The sequence below is a fragment of the Cannabis sativa genome, chromosome 9 (genome assembly GCF_029168945.1).
Source record: "Cannabis sativa cultivar Pink pepper isolate KNU-18-1 chromosome 9, ASM2916894v1, whole genome shotgun sequence".
Classification (NCBI taxonomy): domain Eukaryota; kingdom Viridiplantae; phylum Streptophyta; class Magnoliopsida; order Rosales; family Cannabaceae; genus Cannabis; species Cannabis sativa.
Window position 1 is genome coordinate 27775140 of NC_083609.1, and position 16835 is coordinate 27791974.

The 16835-nt window shown below is 44.3% G+C and overlaps 1 protein-coding gene across 2 annotated transcripts; it reads right to left on the reverse strand.

Annotated features, from left to right (window-relative positions):
• Positions 1 to 273: 273 nt before the first annotated feature.
• LOC115706133 (small ubiquitin-related modifier 2) lies at positions 274 to 16193 on the reverse strand. 2 transcript variants are annotated; one of them, XM_061103586.1, is made up of 3 exons: positions 15795 to 16193; positions 14874 to 15029; positions 274 to 670 (listed from the first exon to the last, which is right to left on the reverse strand). In XM_061103586.1, exons 1-3 carry the CDS (start codon positions 15876 to 15878, stop codon positions 578 to 580), a joined length of 333 nt encoding a protein of 110 aa, XP_060959569.1. In that variant the 5' UTR covers positions 15879 to 16193; the 3' UTR covers positions 274 to 577. The 2 variants fall into 2 exon arrangements, with proteins under 2 accessions (XP_060959569.1, XP_030489531.1); XM_030633671.2 differs by having other exon boundaries at positions 15786 to 16183.
• Between the last annotated feature and the right edge of the window lie 642 nt (positions 16194 to 16835).

Below are 16835 nucleotides of genomic sequence, written 5' to 3' on the forward strand. Positions count from 1 at the left end.
ATCTCTACTAACATGACTAATAGGTAAGTTAGGACTGAACGATAACAAGTTCTTAATACAACCTAAAATTTTATCAAGAGAACTATTATTCCAGGTACAAAATTTAAGTTTATCCACAATGATTTAAGTTTGTGACTATGTACTCCTGTACATTATAATTTTCACGACAATATGTAAGATTAATTATGTCAAAAGGGAAATAAATCTAATTTTATATTTCTTTCATTTTGCCAAGATCGAGCAAATTTAATACTTGAATTCACCACAAAGCAATGCAGAAACTTAATTCTTCATTATTATTATTTTTTTTCTTTTAAGAAATTCAACCCTATTTTTAACATAAAAGAAGAAAGTAAACATGTTGATTTGCTAAAGGAAATATTTTTGCATTGTAAATTATCTAAATTGTAGAAACATTGAAGTTTGGTCATGAGCACTACTACTAGCACTTTGACGGCTATCATATGAAACCAAAAAACTACAGCTAATAAGAAGTCAAAGGGAGAGTAACAATTCTGAGATAGTGAAGATTCATATGCAGTCAAATCCAAATAGAGTGAGATTAATTTATATAGAGTCAAAATGCATTGTTACCACCACGGTCACAACCACTGCCACCGCCATCAGTATGCATCATTGCATCAATTTGGTCATCATCTTTCATCTTCAGCTACATAGTGAAAATCCGTGCATCAACACTTTATTAAATCAGATCTATTACCATATCAATTAGTTGCACAATTTTGACGACTTAATTAAGAAAAATAGTTCAATAAGTTGAATGATTCTATTAAAATTCCATTAAGAAAGAAAAAAAAAATAAGAAAAAAAGAAAATAAAAAAATAAAAAAATTATTTTTTATAATTTATCTATTTTTATAATTTTTAAATTCTTTTTTATAATTTTTTAATTATTTTTTAAAAAAAAAAACGAAAAAAGAAAAAGAAAAAAAAAGTAAAAAAAAAATATTTTTAATTTTTTTTCTAATTTTTTAAATTTTTTTAAAATATTTATAATTATTTTGTAAAAATAATATTACATGGACCACTAAAAACTTGCCACGTATACAAGTGTACATGTGGACAGTCCACAGTGGCACTGGTTTTTGTGGTTGAGTATGACAAAACGTAAAGTTCAAGTGATTTAACCGCCAATATTTTATGATATTTATTTGTAAAAATATTTTTTTTACTATTTTAATTATAAATTATTGTAAATCCATATATAAATAAAATTCCTTGCAAAAAAACTCTTTCGGTTTTATAAAAACAACATTTTGGAAATTTTCTATCAAGAACACATAGATGCTATAAAATTCATCAATATATATATATATGTTATAAATTTTAAAGGGAAATTTGATTTTATATACTTAAAAGATTAAAAAAATTTATTATTAAAACAAAAACCTAAACCCTAAAAAAACTATGACTTTTTTTTCAAAACCCCAAAAATACCCCCCTCACAATTCACCCATTCTCTCTCTGCATCATCTCTATCTCTCTCTATCTCGCATCCCAACCGCCCACCCTCACCACCACCTCCGACCTCCATCCTCCGACCTCTGACCCTCACCTCCACCTCTGACCACCCGCACCAACACTCTCGACCCAGCCCCACTCTCTTGGACCACCCAAAAGTCGCACCCCCTCAGCCCACTCTCTCTTCCTCTTCTCTGAAATCGCAGAAAAAAAAAGAATAAAAAAATTCCCCCAGGTCCGATGGTCGGACCATGGGGTCCGACCAATCAGACCCATAGTCCGACCATCGGACCTGGGTCTCTCTTCCTCTCTCTGAAAACGCAAAAAAAAAAAATATATATATATATATAGGTCCGATGGTCGGACCATTGCGTCTGATGGGTCCGATTGGTCGGACCCCATCGGACCTGGGGGAATTTTTTATTTTTTATTTTTTTTTCTGCGATTTCAGAGAGAGGAAGAGAGAGTGGGTTGAGGGGGTGTGACTATTGGGTGGTCCGAGAGAGTGGGGCTGGGTCGGGGTGTTGGTGCTGGTGGTCGGAGGTGGTGGTGAGGGTCGGAGGTCGGAGGATGGAGGTCGGAGGTGGTGGTGAGGGTGGGCGGTTGGGATGAGAGAGAGAGAGAGAGAGAGAGAGAGAGAGAGAGAGAGAGAGAGAGAGAGAGAGAGAGAGAGAGAGAGAGAGAGATGATGCAGAGAGAGAATGGGTGAATTGTGAGGGGGTATTTTTGGGGTTTTGAAAAAAAATGTCATAGTTTTTTTAGGGTTTAAAGTTTTGGTTTAATAATAAATTTTTTTAATTTTTTAAGTATATAAAATCAAAATTCCCATTTTAAATTACTTACTTGTAACATCTTATAAATTTTGTTTTTACACCACATACTTAAATTTTCAACTTTTTTATTTTTTTTTACTGTGGGGCAGAATTTTTTTCAAAAATACTGTGTAAGTTTTATACTGTGTACTGTGGTAAGTTTTCACGGTTGTTCTACGGTTATTTTTTAGTTGTTCTACTGTCATTTTAATTGTTCAATTTTATTATTTCACAGTTGTTTTATAAAAAGATAGTATCTTTGTAAAAAAAAAATCCATATGACAGTAAAATTGTAAACTTTTACTCAAAATTTAATATTTTTATAAAAACTCCTATAATAAATTATTTAATATAGTTATTTTTGAGTAAATTACACTGCATACCTCTTTTAACTTAGCAAAACATTTTCACGGAATACGGTTTTTTTCACAAATACACAAAAACAACAAAAAAATTACAAAAATACAGTTTCACGAAATTTTAAATATTTTTACGATTTTTTTAATTTTATTTACCGTAAATACGGTCTTTTTATATTGTACTCTTGTTAATTTGTTGTTGAATTTTTGTTATATGTATGTAATTTTATTGTTATTTTTAGGACTGAATATTTTGAGCGGGTTCGACCCGTACCCGAGCAACCCGCCCGAACCTGAACCGGTGAACCTGCAAATTTTTTTTTAAAAATAAATGTTCAGGCAGGTTGGATTCAACCTAGTACCCTTCGGGTGTGTTGACCGAGATTTTCGGCAACTATTAAAATATGATTATAGTTGTGAGCTGTAAGAAAGCGAGATGAGGATTTTTACGTGGTTGGGGCGTTAATGAGCCTTAGTCCACGAGTCTTTGTTATTGATGGATGTATTTAATACAGATTCCACACTTGAGAGAATGTTCTTCTCATAAATACAGAGAATGTTCTTGGTGAGTATTTTCTCTTCTTGCTCTTATGCAACCCAAGATTCTCGACCCCATTAAATGAGCTTTGAGGGGGTATTTATAGTGTTTTGGTGGGGTGATCCCTAGGATTGTTCTTACAAATGTATCTGTAAGTATCCATAAAGTTGGGTATTCCCAATGAATATACCATGGGTGATGCATGGTCAAATCCCTAGGCGCTGTAGGGTTTTTATGAGGAATGTCCTTTTTGCCTTGTGATTGACGTGACTCTTCGCAGAGTAGCCGTCGCTAGACTTAAATGATCATTACTGTAGCGCTGCTGTTTGGTATGGGACCTAACTGCTGGAATTTTCTTTTTCCCTTTTTGTTTTTCACAGAACACAAAATGTCTGCTTCTGGTTCGAAATCTTCGAAGAAGAGTGGGAAAAGCATGGCCACGTTGGAGGAGGTTTCCCTGGGACCTGTTGCCCAGGAGGGGTACAAATCCCGAGCGACCGGGTGGGAAGCGGCTGAGCTTCGATCCACCCTAACTTGTCCTCACCAGCTGGAGAACATTATAGAAGTTGTTGGGATCAAACCCTCCACTTCAGGGACCTATCACCGGCCTCCTCGCGACTCGGAGACGCCTAATCACAACTATGACGGCTTCGGGGCTTGGAGTCAGACTCACTTAATGGCCGGTGCCATGCTCCCGCTTCAAGATTATTTTGTTAATTTCCTTGTATTTGTCGGCCTTGCGCCATACCAACTTATTCCTCAAGCTTACCGCCTGCTTTCAGGCTTATTTATTTTTTATACCGCCCGCGGATGGGGATCTCCACGGCGGAAATTTTATATTTTTATGAACTTGTATCCGTCCCCAAGAAAGGGGACAAACTTAAGGACGGTTTTTATGGGTTCCGATCCATCCCGCTAACGAGGGGGTGGTTCCGTATAATACTGTGCGTACTCACGTTAAGGAGTACCGCCATCGCTTTTCTTCTCCTCCGGTTCGTGGCCGTGGACCACCCGAGCTTCTCATGGAGTGGGTGCGGATCCCACCTTACCCGGCGGACGCCCCCTACTCAGACTTTCCTCCGAAGGGCCCAAGCCTTTGCCTCCTACGACCGCGTCGATCTCGATGTTGGGGGCTTAGTCACCACGGAGAATTGTAGGAAGGCCAAACTTATCCTTCCTCACCAATCCGTAGAGGACTCCAACCTTTCGCGGGTCATTTGTCCCAACGTGAGGGCGCCGGTTGCGGAGAAGGCCTTCCGGGATGAGCTCATTGCCACGGCAGAGAAAAAATACCAAGATTATCTCTACCGGAAGGCCCCGTGAGAAAGCATACTCTCGTGCCCTGTGCCTCGGGAGAGGACTTCGCGTGGGGAGTCCCCGTGGTGCGGAGGAGTCAAGCCATTGCGGGAAGTCCGAGGCTAAATTTTTTGACAAGATTCTTCAAGAAGAGATTGGGATCGTCCCGCCGGTGAGGCCCCTTCGTATTGAAGATTCTTCCGAGAAGCAAACTTCTCGGCCACAGCCTTCGGTCCCCGAACCAAACTCGGGGGCTCCTGGTGCTAGCACCTCCGGTGCCGGCGGTAAGTCTCCCTTGATAATTCGTTATGTTCCTTCCGTTGATGAATACACCGCCGTAGTTCGTAGGGTTCGACGAGCGTCTTCGTAGATTTAGGATGCCATCGACCCTGGGGGATCGTCCGAAGGAATTTTATTTTTCGAACTTAGGAGATTACCTAGGTCGGTCCCGGATGGGCTCTGCCCTCCGAACCTATTCCGCAGGTCCTTCGCACATAACGTCCACCGGTTCGGCCCTCGGACAGTTATCTCGGAGATGACGCTGCCAGCATTAAAGTTCGAGACTTTGCTAGGGCCGAATTAGGAAGTTCGGGTAGGAGTAGCTTATTTGTTGTATCTTGTATAAGTGGTTCCTCACGGACTTCTAACACTTGCTTATTTTGTGAAACAGGTATCTCCATGGACGCCATTCTGGAACAGCTTGCCGGAGTTCATACTCCCGTGGCTCCCTCGGCCTTTACCTCTTCTCCCACGGCCCCTTCCTTGAAGGTTTCTTCCAGCGCTCCCCCCGACACTATTGACTTAGTGGATGACGAGGAGGTGCTTCCGGGAGAAGGCCAAGGGAAGGGATGGGACTTCTCGGAGGAAGCCGCTGAGGGTGCGGGAGAGCCTCGAGCCCTTCCGGAGGAAGCTGAGGAGGGCGAAGAGGAGTCTGAGGTGGCTCTGATTCGTAAGCACAAGGGCAAGATGATTGCCCACGATGAGCCGAAGAAGCCTCGGAGAGCCGACACTCCCGCTCATGGTCTGGACGGCGGGGTCTCCCCCATGGAGGAAAATCCTGCTCCTCCCAACATCGTGCTTACCCCGATTCCGGGGGACGAGGTGAGCGGTGAGCTTCGAACAGCCCAAGCATAACTATGCTATGGATGAGTACTCCCGGGGGTACGCCGAAGTGGAAGCCCTTAGGAGGATTGCGGGGCGGAGAGGCGAGCATCAACCACCCGATTACTGTGATCCGTGGGACCTTAATCCGGACCACTTTATCGGACCGGTTCCGTCGCTTCCTAGGCCCACCTTGGCTCCTTTGCGCGGAGATGACCGGCGAGTTCGCTCTCGGCCCTCACCCCCGATGCGCGCCTAAGCGGTTCGCCACTTGCGCTTCCTCGAACTCCATCTTCCAGGGTCCGGGACTCGCCTCATTCTCTCACGGTGGTAAGTACTTCGCAATTTTTGCTTATATTTTATTTTTTCTTTGAGAAACTTCTCCTTCTTATCCTTGCATTATGGTTCAGCTTGCTGCTGAGGCTGGCCGCCTCTCCAAGAACATCATAAATCATGGCTTCGTTCTGTCCGACTTTGGGGACATGAACGATGTCGAAGGTCCTTCAGACCTCACACCGAGAGGCGAGATCTACCAGAGGGCCGCCGAGCGCCGAGAGGCGGCGCCAAGGCCAAGGAAGAGGAGGCCAAACGGAGGGAGGCTCGGGGCGGAGGCTGCGGGATCCGGACGAGGCCCGGCGGAGGGACGGGGATGGAGGCCCAACACCGGGGAGGAACTATGGCTCAAACCGAGGGCCGACAAGGCTGAGCGAGACCTCCGGAGGCTGTGGAGGCTTTGGATGAAATGGTCGCCAAGGTGAGATCTTTAGAGGAAACTCACCAGGCGAACATAGAGTCCAAGGCCGCTCTAGTAAGCGGGCCGAAGGAGCTTAGGGATTTCAAAGAACAATCCATCAAGAAGGCCAAAAGGGCCGAGCTCCTCTCTCCCGTTTCCCCGCGCCGTGTCCGAAGCGCTTTGACGATGGGGTCTACATGGCTTGGTCCACCTATGATCAAAATATCAAGCTTACTTTTTATCCCAAACCCGAGGAAATGATTGCCAAATTTCGGGAAAAGAAGAAAAAAGCTTGATGCCGTGCTAGAGGCACGTATTGGACCTCGCCTTCCTCCGCGGCCGACCGAGCCGCCGTACAACCGACCAAGATTCCACCCGTTTCTTTTATAACTCTTTTTTTTTGTACATATTTGCCGCCGCCTTAGAACAATATATATATAGGTATGTAGCTTTTATTTGAAGGAGACAATTATATTTTTAAGGCTCGTCCCCGGGCCATTTATATGTATATGACCCGCCCTTTGGGCTAGGATATTTTTTATGCGATCTTTCTTTTGTCACACTTATGTTTTTTAACCTCGTCTTTGATTAGGATTTTTATGCTTATGCTTTTTATTTTTGTGCATACTTTCGACTCCGCCCTTTGGGTCGGGATATTTTACTTAGTTTGTTTTTCCGTTTGTCCGTGCGGTATACCCTAGTCTCAGTGGCATAGAAACTTCGTTTTTAAGGCACCTTTTATTTAATATAGAGGAGGTATACATTTGGATTGGTACAAACCCTTTGAACAAAGTCTAAGTTTTATTTCGCTATCGGTAATATTTTTCCGAGGTGATCGGCATTTCAGGCTCTTGGGACGGTGGTTCCGTCCATTCTTTTTAGTTTGTAAGTGCGGTGAACCGATCTCGTCCTCGATCTCATATGGTCCTTCCCAATTCTGGTCCAAGTACCCCCACCCGGGTTCTTGGGTGGCGGAAAACCCTTCTTGGACCATATCCCCAATAGCGAATTCACATTTTTAACCTTGGAGTTAAAATACTTGGTCACCTTCTTTTGATAAGCAGCCATCCGTATTTGAGACTCATCCCGAGTTCCTCGACTTGATCCAAAGCTTCTTGGAGCAAAGATGCTCGATTAAGTGGCAAGGGATCGTAAGTCGTCCTCCCCGTGGGATGGGAATAATGTTTCTACCGGACCATTGCTTCACAACCGTAGGCCATTGAGAAGGGCGAGTGGCGGTTGTGGTTCCGGGGGTCGTCCCAAGAGGCCCATAATACCCTTGGCAATTCTTCTGAGGGCCGATTATTTTTACGAGTGCCAGGCGGCTTCTTTTTTCAAGGTGACCTTTAGGATTTTATTGACCGCTTCCGCCCGGCCGTTTGTTCGAGGTCGGCTACCGCGGAGAAGCTTTTCACTACTCCGTGTTGGTTGCGTGTTTCCAGAATTCCTCGCAATCAAATTGCTTTCCATTGTCCGAGACTATTTTGTGAGGCAAGTCGTATCGACACACTATGTTTTTGATAACAAAGTCCAATGCCTTCTTAGCAGTTATTGTCTTCATCGGCTCACCGTCCATTTGGTGAAGTAGTCTACGCTACTATTGCATACTTTACCCCTCCTTTCCCCGTAGGTAGAGACCCGATGAGATCTATTCCCAGGACCGCGAAGGGCCGGGGGCTGGTCATCGTGGTGATCTCGTTTGGAGGAGCTCTCGGTATGTTCGCGTACCTTTGGCACGAGTCACACTTTTGGACATAGTCTATACAATCTTTTTTCATTGTTGGCCAGAAGTACCCTTGCCTCAATATTTTCTTTGAGAGGCTGGGTCCTCCCGTATGATCTCCACAGAATCCTTCATGGACCTCTAGCATGATTTGTCTAGCTTCAGGGTCCGATACACACCTTAAGTAAGGCATGCTGAGTCCTCTCCGGTAGAGAATTTGGTCCATCATTACATAACGATGAGCTGACGATCGAATCTTTCGAGACAAGGTGCCCTCTCTTGGGGCAACTCACTCCGTGGTTATGTATTTTATGATGGGGACCATCCAGCTGGGTTCTTGCCCAACCGTTAGTGTGGTCTCTTTTATTTTGATGCTTGGCTCTGCCAAGCGTTCCACTGGTACTACCCCCAGCTCTTCGATTTCGCTGTCCGAGGCTAACTTAGCCAGGTAGTCCGCGTGAGCGTTCTTTTCTCGGGGGATTCTTTCTATTTTATAGTCCGTGAACTCGTGGAGCAGTTCTCGGACTATTGTTACGTACGCGGCCATCCGCTCGCCGCGAGTTTGGTATTCGGATACACCGGTTTACGACCGTGAGGAGTCACTGTAGACTTCCACCCTTTTGGCTCCTACATCTTTTGCCAATTTCAGCCATGCTATCAGGGCTTCGTATTCGGCTTCATTATTTGAAGCTGTGAAGTTAAATCGGAGTGCTTCCTGGAGCCGCATTCCAGTTGGTGATATCATAGCCACTCCGGCTCCCGAACCGTTCTCATTAGAAGCTCCGTCTACAAACACCCTCCAGGTGGGGATTGGTGGTGCTTGCAGTGTATTCGTTGCCTCGGCTTCATTGCATTCGGTAATGAAGTCTCGCCAAGGCTTGGCCTTTTATGGAAATGCAGGGTACGTAGTGTAAGTCGAATTGAGTTAGCTCCATTGCCCACTTGAGGAGTCTTCCGGATGCTTCGAGGCTTGAGAACTTGCTGAGCGGATGATTGGTTAAGATTTTGATCCTGATGGGCTTGGAAGTAAGGCCTCGGCTTCCTTGATGCCATCGGGAGGCGTAATACTAATTTTTCGGACGGGTACCTTGTCTCGCCCCTATCATGCGCTTTACCGACATAGTACACGGGTGCCGAATTTTTCTTCCTCCCGGATCCGGACTGTGGGGCACCGCGCGTGCTCTCGAGACGCCACGAAAGGAACAAGTCTTCTCCAAGGACGGGTTTCGATAGGATAGGAGGTTTGGCCATGTGGTCTTTTAACCTCTTGAATGCCTCCACGCATTCATCCGACCATTCGAACTTTTGGCATTTCTTCAGTACGTTGAAGAAGGGTATGCACTTGTCCGTGGATCGTGAGATAAAGCGGCTCAGTGCGGCTACTTTCCCGGTCAAGCTCTGCACGTCTTTATGCTTCTTGGGGGATGGCATGTCTAGGAGAGCTTGGATTTTTTTCGGGTTTGCTTCGATCCCCCTTTGGTCGACTATGAAGCCCGGGAATTTTCCCGACTTGACCCTTACAAGGTGCACTTTTCGGTTGAGCTTCATACCGTATCTCTGGACGACTTCAAAACATTCTTCTAAGTCGCTTGCGTGGCTGTTGCATGCTTTGGATTTGACGAGCATGTCGTCCACATAAACTTCCATGTTTCGTCCCCAGGAGGCTTTTAAACATCCGGTTAACCATTCTTTGATAGGTTGCTCCGGCGTTTTCATCCGAAAGGCATGACTAGGTAGCAGATACCCCCTTATCGGTCCCCGAAGCTAGTGCACTCTTGGTCTGCCGTATGCATTTTTATTTGGTTGTACCCAAGATAGGCATCCATGAAAGATGCAGCTTAAATCCGGACGTGGCGTCTACCATCCGGTCGATCCCGGGTAGCGGGAAGCAGTCCTTTGGGCGGTGCTTTGTTTAGATCTCGTGAAATCTATACAAACTCGCCAAGTCCCGTTCTATTGGGGCATTCGGTGGACCGGATTGGCCAACCATTCCGGATAGTACACGTCGCGAATCATGCCATCGGACGAAGTTTGTCCACCTCTTCTCTAAGGCTCCTCGGCTTTCACCGAGTCGAGCGGGCGTCTCTTTTGCTGTACAGGGGGCATGTCCGGGTTGACATTGAGTACATGGGTGATGACACGAGGGCTTATGTCGGTCATGTCTTCTTGGCGCCATGCAAAGATGTCGATGGCGCCCTTCAGTGTTTTTATTATTTTGTCTTTTTCCTCCGGATCCAGGCTCTTCCCTATCCGGAGTACTTTGGTGGAGTCGTCGTCGCACACTGGTATTTCTTCGACGTCCTCCATTGGTTCTACGACCCTTTCGGATCCTATACGAGGATCCAGCTCATCCTCTTCAGCCTTCTCTATCTCGGGAGACTCCCGAACCATGAGTACAGGTAGGTGGGTGGCAACATTGTAACAACACCGGCCTCTCCTTTGATTTCCCCTCAGCCGACTCCGCTGCCCGGGTAGGGAATTTTAGGCACAAGTGTCGGATTGAAGTAATGGCACCAAAGTCCACTAGGGCCGGCCGACCAAGGATCGCGTTGTAGGCTGTTGGACAGTCTACCACCACGAAGGTGCAATATTTAAATGTGCTCTGGGGGTATCCGGGCACAGGGTAACCGGGAGCCTTACTTTTCCCATCGGGATTAGCGTCGTCCCGTTAAACCCCGTGAGCCGTGACCCACTAGGCGAGAGGTCCCGGTCGGTCAACCCTATCGCAGCTGAAGGCTTCTTTGAAGAAAGGTGTTCACGGAACTCCCATTGTCAATCAAGACCCTAGCCACCACTTTATTTGCGATGGGGGTCTCTACGGCACGGGCCGGTCGTGGTGAGGAAAACGCACCGTCTTGGCGTCTTCTTCCGTGAACGTTATGGGTTGGTCCATTAGCCGAGGCCTTTGAGCTGGGAGTTGAGTAACCTCCCACACCTCATTATGTTTCGCGGCCTCGGCATATCGTTTTCGCTCCTTGCGAGTGTTTCCTCCGATATGGGGACCTCCGGAGATCATGGCTACCCGCCCATTAGGCCGGGGCGGTAGCCCGGGAATATGCTGGGTGTCACCTGCGGGAGCAGCTGGAGGCAATACTCCTGCTGTACCCCCTGGTGTTCCCGGAGGCATACCCCCGGCCACCTGCCCTGGATTAAGGTGGGGCAACCTATTTTTGATCCACTCGTAGAGGTGGCCCAAGCGGATTAGATTTTCAATCTCGTCGTTTGAGATTCTTACACTCATTGGTGCTATGACCAATGTCATTGTGATACTCGCATCTTTTACTCGGATCTCTCCGGAGCCGTCTTTGTACAATGGCCGTGGTCTCCGTAGTGCGTATTTTGCCTAGTGGCAAAGTACACACGTTCGGGGAGTCCGTGAGCTCTGTGTACTGAGTATATTGGGGTGTGTACCCCTTCTTCTGGCGCTTCTCTCCCGTTCGGGTGCTACCCTTGGAGGACCTTTTGCTCCTCGACCCCTGGGTAGGGCCTGTTAAGCTAGCAGTCGGGGCAGCCTGTGAAGGGGCTCGTCCATTCACTCCGGACGGGTTGCCGTAATGGGAAGATGCTGGTGCCAAAGCAGCTTCTGGCCTCACCCGAACCCGTATGCCACTCACTTGTCGCGAGTCGGCCTGGGCACTCCGAGGGCGACACTCACGGCATGTACCCCGCTATCCCGGTGGGATAATAGCCTCCGTAAGCCACGATCTCGGGCTTCTTCGAGGTTAATATACTTTTGGACCCTTTTCGGAAGTCCCGGAGGTTAGCGGCGCCTTCGTCGCAACTCATTCCGGAAGGGAGTCCCGCGGATCCCTGCTTGGAAGTGCAAGCCGTTGTCCGTCATCAACCTTTTTGGTCTTCGAGGCTTCCTCTCGGAACCTCTTGATGTAATTCTTCAAGGTCTCGGTGGGCAGTTGCTTGATGTTGGTCAAGGCACTAACCTCCAAGTTAACCTTTTCTCGCGCGACAAACTGCCTCCGAAGTTGGTTTGGAGTTTGTTCCAACAACCCACGGATCCCGGTTCCAAATTTTTTTGAACCATTCCTCCCCGATCCACTCGGTGAGGGGGGAAGCACGAGCATTTGGCGTCATTGCTAACCCGCATGATCGTCATGACACGGCTTGAACCGTGACATGTGGTCACCGGACGGAGTTCCCGGTATATGCCGCCATTTCGGGCATCTTGAAATTTTTAGGGAGCTCCGCCTCCGGGATATGCTTGGCACATGGCTCCCGATCCTCGCCGTCCGAGTCCTGAGTCGTCTCCCTCCGCTCCCGGGAGACTCGAGCAATGTCTTTTCGAAGTATTGCGAGTTCCGCCATGATCCCTTCGTTTAACGTACCCGAGAAACCACGAGCTCGTATCTTTTTTGGTCAAGGTGATCCCGAGGTCACCTTGATTCCCTTTGATTTGATTTCTCGGATCAATGGGAGGACATCTCTGTCCTCTTCTTCCTCTACCCCACAGTTCCCCGGTGCACAGAAACGCTTTCCGTCCACTCGATCGTGAGGGCCAAGACCCTCTTTGGGGCTTGCCCTCTCGCGGACCTTTCCCTTAGGGAAATGAGCGGACCTTTCGCGGATCCCGCACCTTTTCTTTCGCCTGTGGGTAGAAGTAGGGTTTTTTGTTTGATTTTCCTCACAGGTGTCTTATAGGCTAGGCTCCCTAGGTTTTCTGTCACGGGAATTAGGCGAAGACGTAGCCGGCTCTCCGTCGAGCCCGGCGGCCATTGCCTCGGGGTGCACGTGAATACCGCCCGCCTCCATGGCTTTCGCATGGCTAGCATCACTTCCCGCATTTTTTGGTTTTGCGCTTTCTGAGCTTCGATCTCGGCTTCATGATCGATAGCTTTTTGTCTGAGGAGCACCATCTCTGAGTAACTTCCTCCGTCGTAGGCATACTCGTCGAGGTTTTCCTCGTAGTTCTCGTCGAGGACTATTTCTTCTTCTTCTTCCTCGACTCCCGCCGCTCTCGAGGCCACATCTTCCTCATTTGGATCTCGAGCATCTCCGCAGGGCGAGGATGACGTGTACTTCTTGTCTCCACCATTCTTGTGAAGTCAAATGCTTGTTATGTAGCAAATTTTCCTCGGCTCTCAATGAAAGCACCAAAATGTTGACCGAGATTTTTGGCAACTATTAAAATATGATTATAGTTGTCGTAAGAAAGCGAGATGAGGATTTTTACGTGGTCAGGGGCGTTAACGAGCCTTAGTCCACGAGTCTTTGTTATTGATGGATGTATTTATCTGCATTCCACACTTGAGAGAATGTTCTTCTCATAAATACAGAGAATGTTCTTGGTGAGTATTTTCTCTTCTTGCTCTTATGCAACCCAAGATTCTCGACCCCATTAAATGAGCTTTGAGGGGGTATTTATAGTGTTTTGGTGGGGTGATCCCTAGGATTGTTCTTACAAATGTATCTGTAAGTATCCATAAAGTTGGGTATTCCCAATGAATATACCATGGGTGATGCATGGTCAAATCCCTAGGTGCTGTAGGGTTTTTATGAGGAATGTCCTTTTTGGCTTGTGATTGACGTGACTCTTCGCAGAGTAGCCGTCGCTAGACTTAAATGATTATTACTGTAGCGCTGCTGTTTGGGGGTTGTGCCGTCAGACTTTATTGCGTGTTACAGTCCCAACACGCTTCCTCCCATGCGGCATTAAATGCGACTTGATTACTCAGGAGAGGCCTGACACATCCCGGAGAGGCTTCATGCTATGCGAGCTTCCGGGAGTACCTTGTACTCCGGGTGCCTCCTCCGGGACCCATGCCCAGGGTGCTTCCTTGTGGCGTACAAAGACTTATCAAATATTTACAAGTTATCTGATCCACGTGTCCCTTTTCGACTGGTCCACGTATTTTGGGCGAATTCAGGGGCAACAGGGTGGGTTCGCTGGTTGAGTTTTTACGGGTACCAGGTTTCGGGTTGAACCCGCCAACCCGCAATTTAAATATATTATATATATTTTTATTTTTTTTTTATAACAGTTTATATATATATTTATATATTAAATTATTAATTAAAAAATAAAAACCGTAAAAGATAACACGAACCTAACACTTTCAGAGCCCTAACACACACACGGCACACATAGTGCTATGCTCACCCCATGCTCTCAATTTTTTTTTATAAATTTATTTTCTGTTAAATAATATAAATTAAATATATTTTTATATATAATTTTTTATTTAAAAAATAAAAGAAATATTTTCAAAAAAAAAATAAAAGAAATAATTATTTGAATTAAAAATTAATTTTTTTAAAGAGTTCACTGAGTTGACCGGGTCAACCAGCCAACCCGGTCAACCCGGCCAAATGAAACCCGCCAACCCGTGCTCTATTCGGGTGCGGGTTTGGTTTCATTTTTTTGAACCTGAAACCCGTGAACTCGAAACCCGCGAATTCGAAACTCGGTAAACCCGTCCGATGTTCAGTCCTAGTTATTTTAATGCTATTTAAATGTTATTTTTGTAGTTCTCTTGTTGTTTTCGTATTGTTTTTATGAAGAAAAAAAAATATTAAAAAAATCTTTAAATATAAATTTGTAATTTTTTTTTTAAAAAAATAATACCTCATGTAATTATCCATAAATTATATAATATACTTATTTTTAGAAAATTATACTGATACCTCTTTTAAGTTACCTTTTTGATAATGACAATCTCAGCTTTAAAGACTTCAAACATAAGTTTTTAACTTTTCAGTTTTCATCGTACAATTATATCAGAAATAGTTTAAAACAAAGATGCAATTGGAATAAAAGAATAGGAAAAAGAACTAATTAATAAAAAAAAAAAAAAATTAAAAAAAAAGGAAAACTTACTGAGTGAGGAGTGTGTTTTGGAGAAATGCGCTTGCCATTGAAGAGAAACTGCATGTCTCTATAATCAACATTTTGGTGATTGCAAAATGTTTGTAAGAGCTTGAACAACCTACACTTCTTATTGATTTTGAAGTAAGTCTCCTTGTTTGCTGTACCCTTTACTCACAAAATTAATAAATTCATTTTAATATAACAAGCAAAAAAAAAACTCAAAGTTGATGAACTAAGGCAAATGTTTTGCTCATTTTCTTGTAGGTAATATTAAAAAAAGATAAATAAATAAAAAAATTTAGTCGTTAAAAGCAAATAAATCGTTATTAACAAACAAAGGCCATCTTACTACTTTGGGAACAAATTTGCTTGCCTAAAAAATATAGAGGAATTGGCTTTAAAGAAAGTGGGAAAGGAACAAAGCTTTGATTTGATAGCTAAGGGCCATTACGACTAAACAAGAGAGTTTATGGGTGAAATGTATTTAAATGGTCAGAACTTTTGGCTGTACACCCCAAAGCAAGAAGCAAGCTGGTGCATGAATAAGATTAGCAGGATTTCTATTTATCTGTTGCGTTGTGATAGAGTGGATTATGACAAAACAGTTTGGTGTTTTATGACTTTACCCAAACACAAATTATTTTATCCTTTGGCAAGCTATATATATATATATATATATATATATATATATATATAAAAATGAATGTCTTTTTACAAGGGACAAGGACAATCTTGCTTGATGTTTTAGAATTGACACTAGAATCTGTAGAGTGTGTAATCAGCAGTTAGAGAGCAACCATCATCTGTTTTTTGAGTGTATTATATATATTCTCAAGAAAAAGTCTAGATCTCAGTTGAGAAAGAAACTTCATATATACAATGCAAGAAAATGTAAAAAGACAGATAAAATAATCACAATACCTGACTTACAACTTTTATGCTCACCCTTTGATCATCATCACAGTTTTCTTCTTCTTGGTCCATGCATTTTCTTTTCTGGCCAAGTACGCTCATTTTGATTTTTGAAGAGAAGATGAGAGTGTAAAAAGTGGGTTTCAAAATAAATATGGGTCTTAAGTTTTAATGGCTTAGTTTAGAAAGTCTTGTGGGGATCTCCTGCAAAGGAGATACTGCAGCAGTAATAGACCAATAGGCTTTAGTTTCTTCTTTTGTGAACAGAAGTCGCAGTACTATAATAATGGGCACTGCTACTTTATTTATTTTAAGGCATTTCTCTGCTCCCACAAGGTATCTCTCACATGTTTTTTCTTCCATTTAAGGAAAAGATAAGCTTGTATCCCTTATTTAGAGTCAGATTAGGCAAATGAGATAAAGGGTACTTAATACAATGAATTTTATTTTTTTTGAACTAAGCGTATATATATTACAATCCATAACTTGGGATTCGAACCCAGAACCTCCAACACACACGCACTCTCTTATGGCCACTTGAGCTAGCATCAAGTGGTTACTTAATACAATGAATCAAATCATAAAAAGATGAATTATCTTGAGAATGTTTTTATTTATTTATTATTTTTTTTTGGAGGTTATTGTTAGGCTAAAATTAGTCTAAGTTTCGGGTCATATTTTCAGTTAGTTTTCACTCTTTGTTTCTAGTTTTAGGGCTATTTTACGCTTGATTCTTTTGTTTCAGGTCCTTGGGTGTTTAGAGAAAGTATGTACAAGAATTGAGGACGCGTGGTGAAAGAATCGAGAAGAAAAACCAAATATTGTGTCGCTGCCTGTTCCAGTCGCGACGGGAACTGGCAGAAAGTTTTTCAAGTATTCGATGCTTAACCCCGTCGCGACGGGGGCATTGCCAGTCGCGACGGGGACCCAGTGACGGGATTTTTGGACAATTTCATAATTTCACGAATTTTAAAGATGAGACTTGGTTTAAATAGAGGGAGTTCGTGAAAATTAGGGTTCATTTAGATTTGGAGCCCTAGAAACAAATAAGGAGGCTAG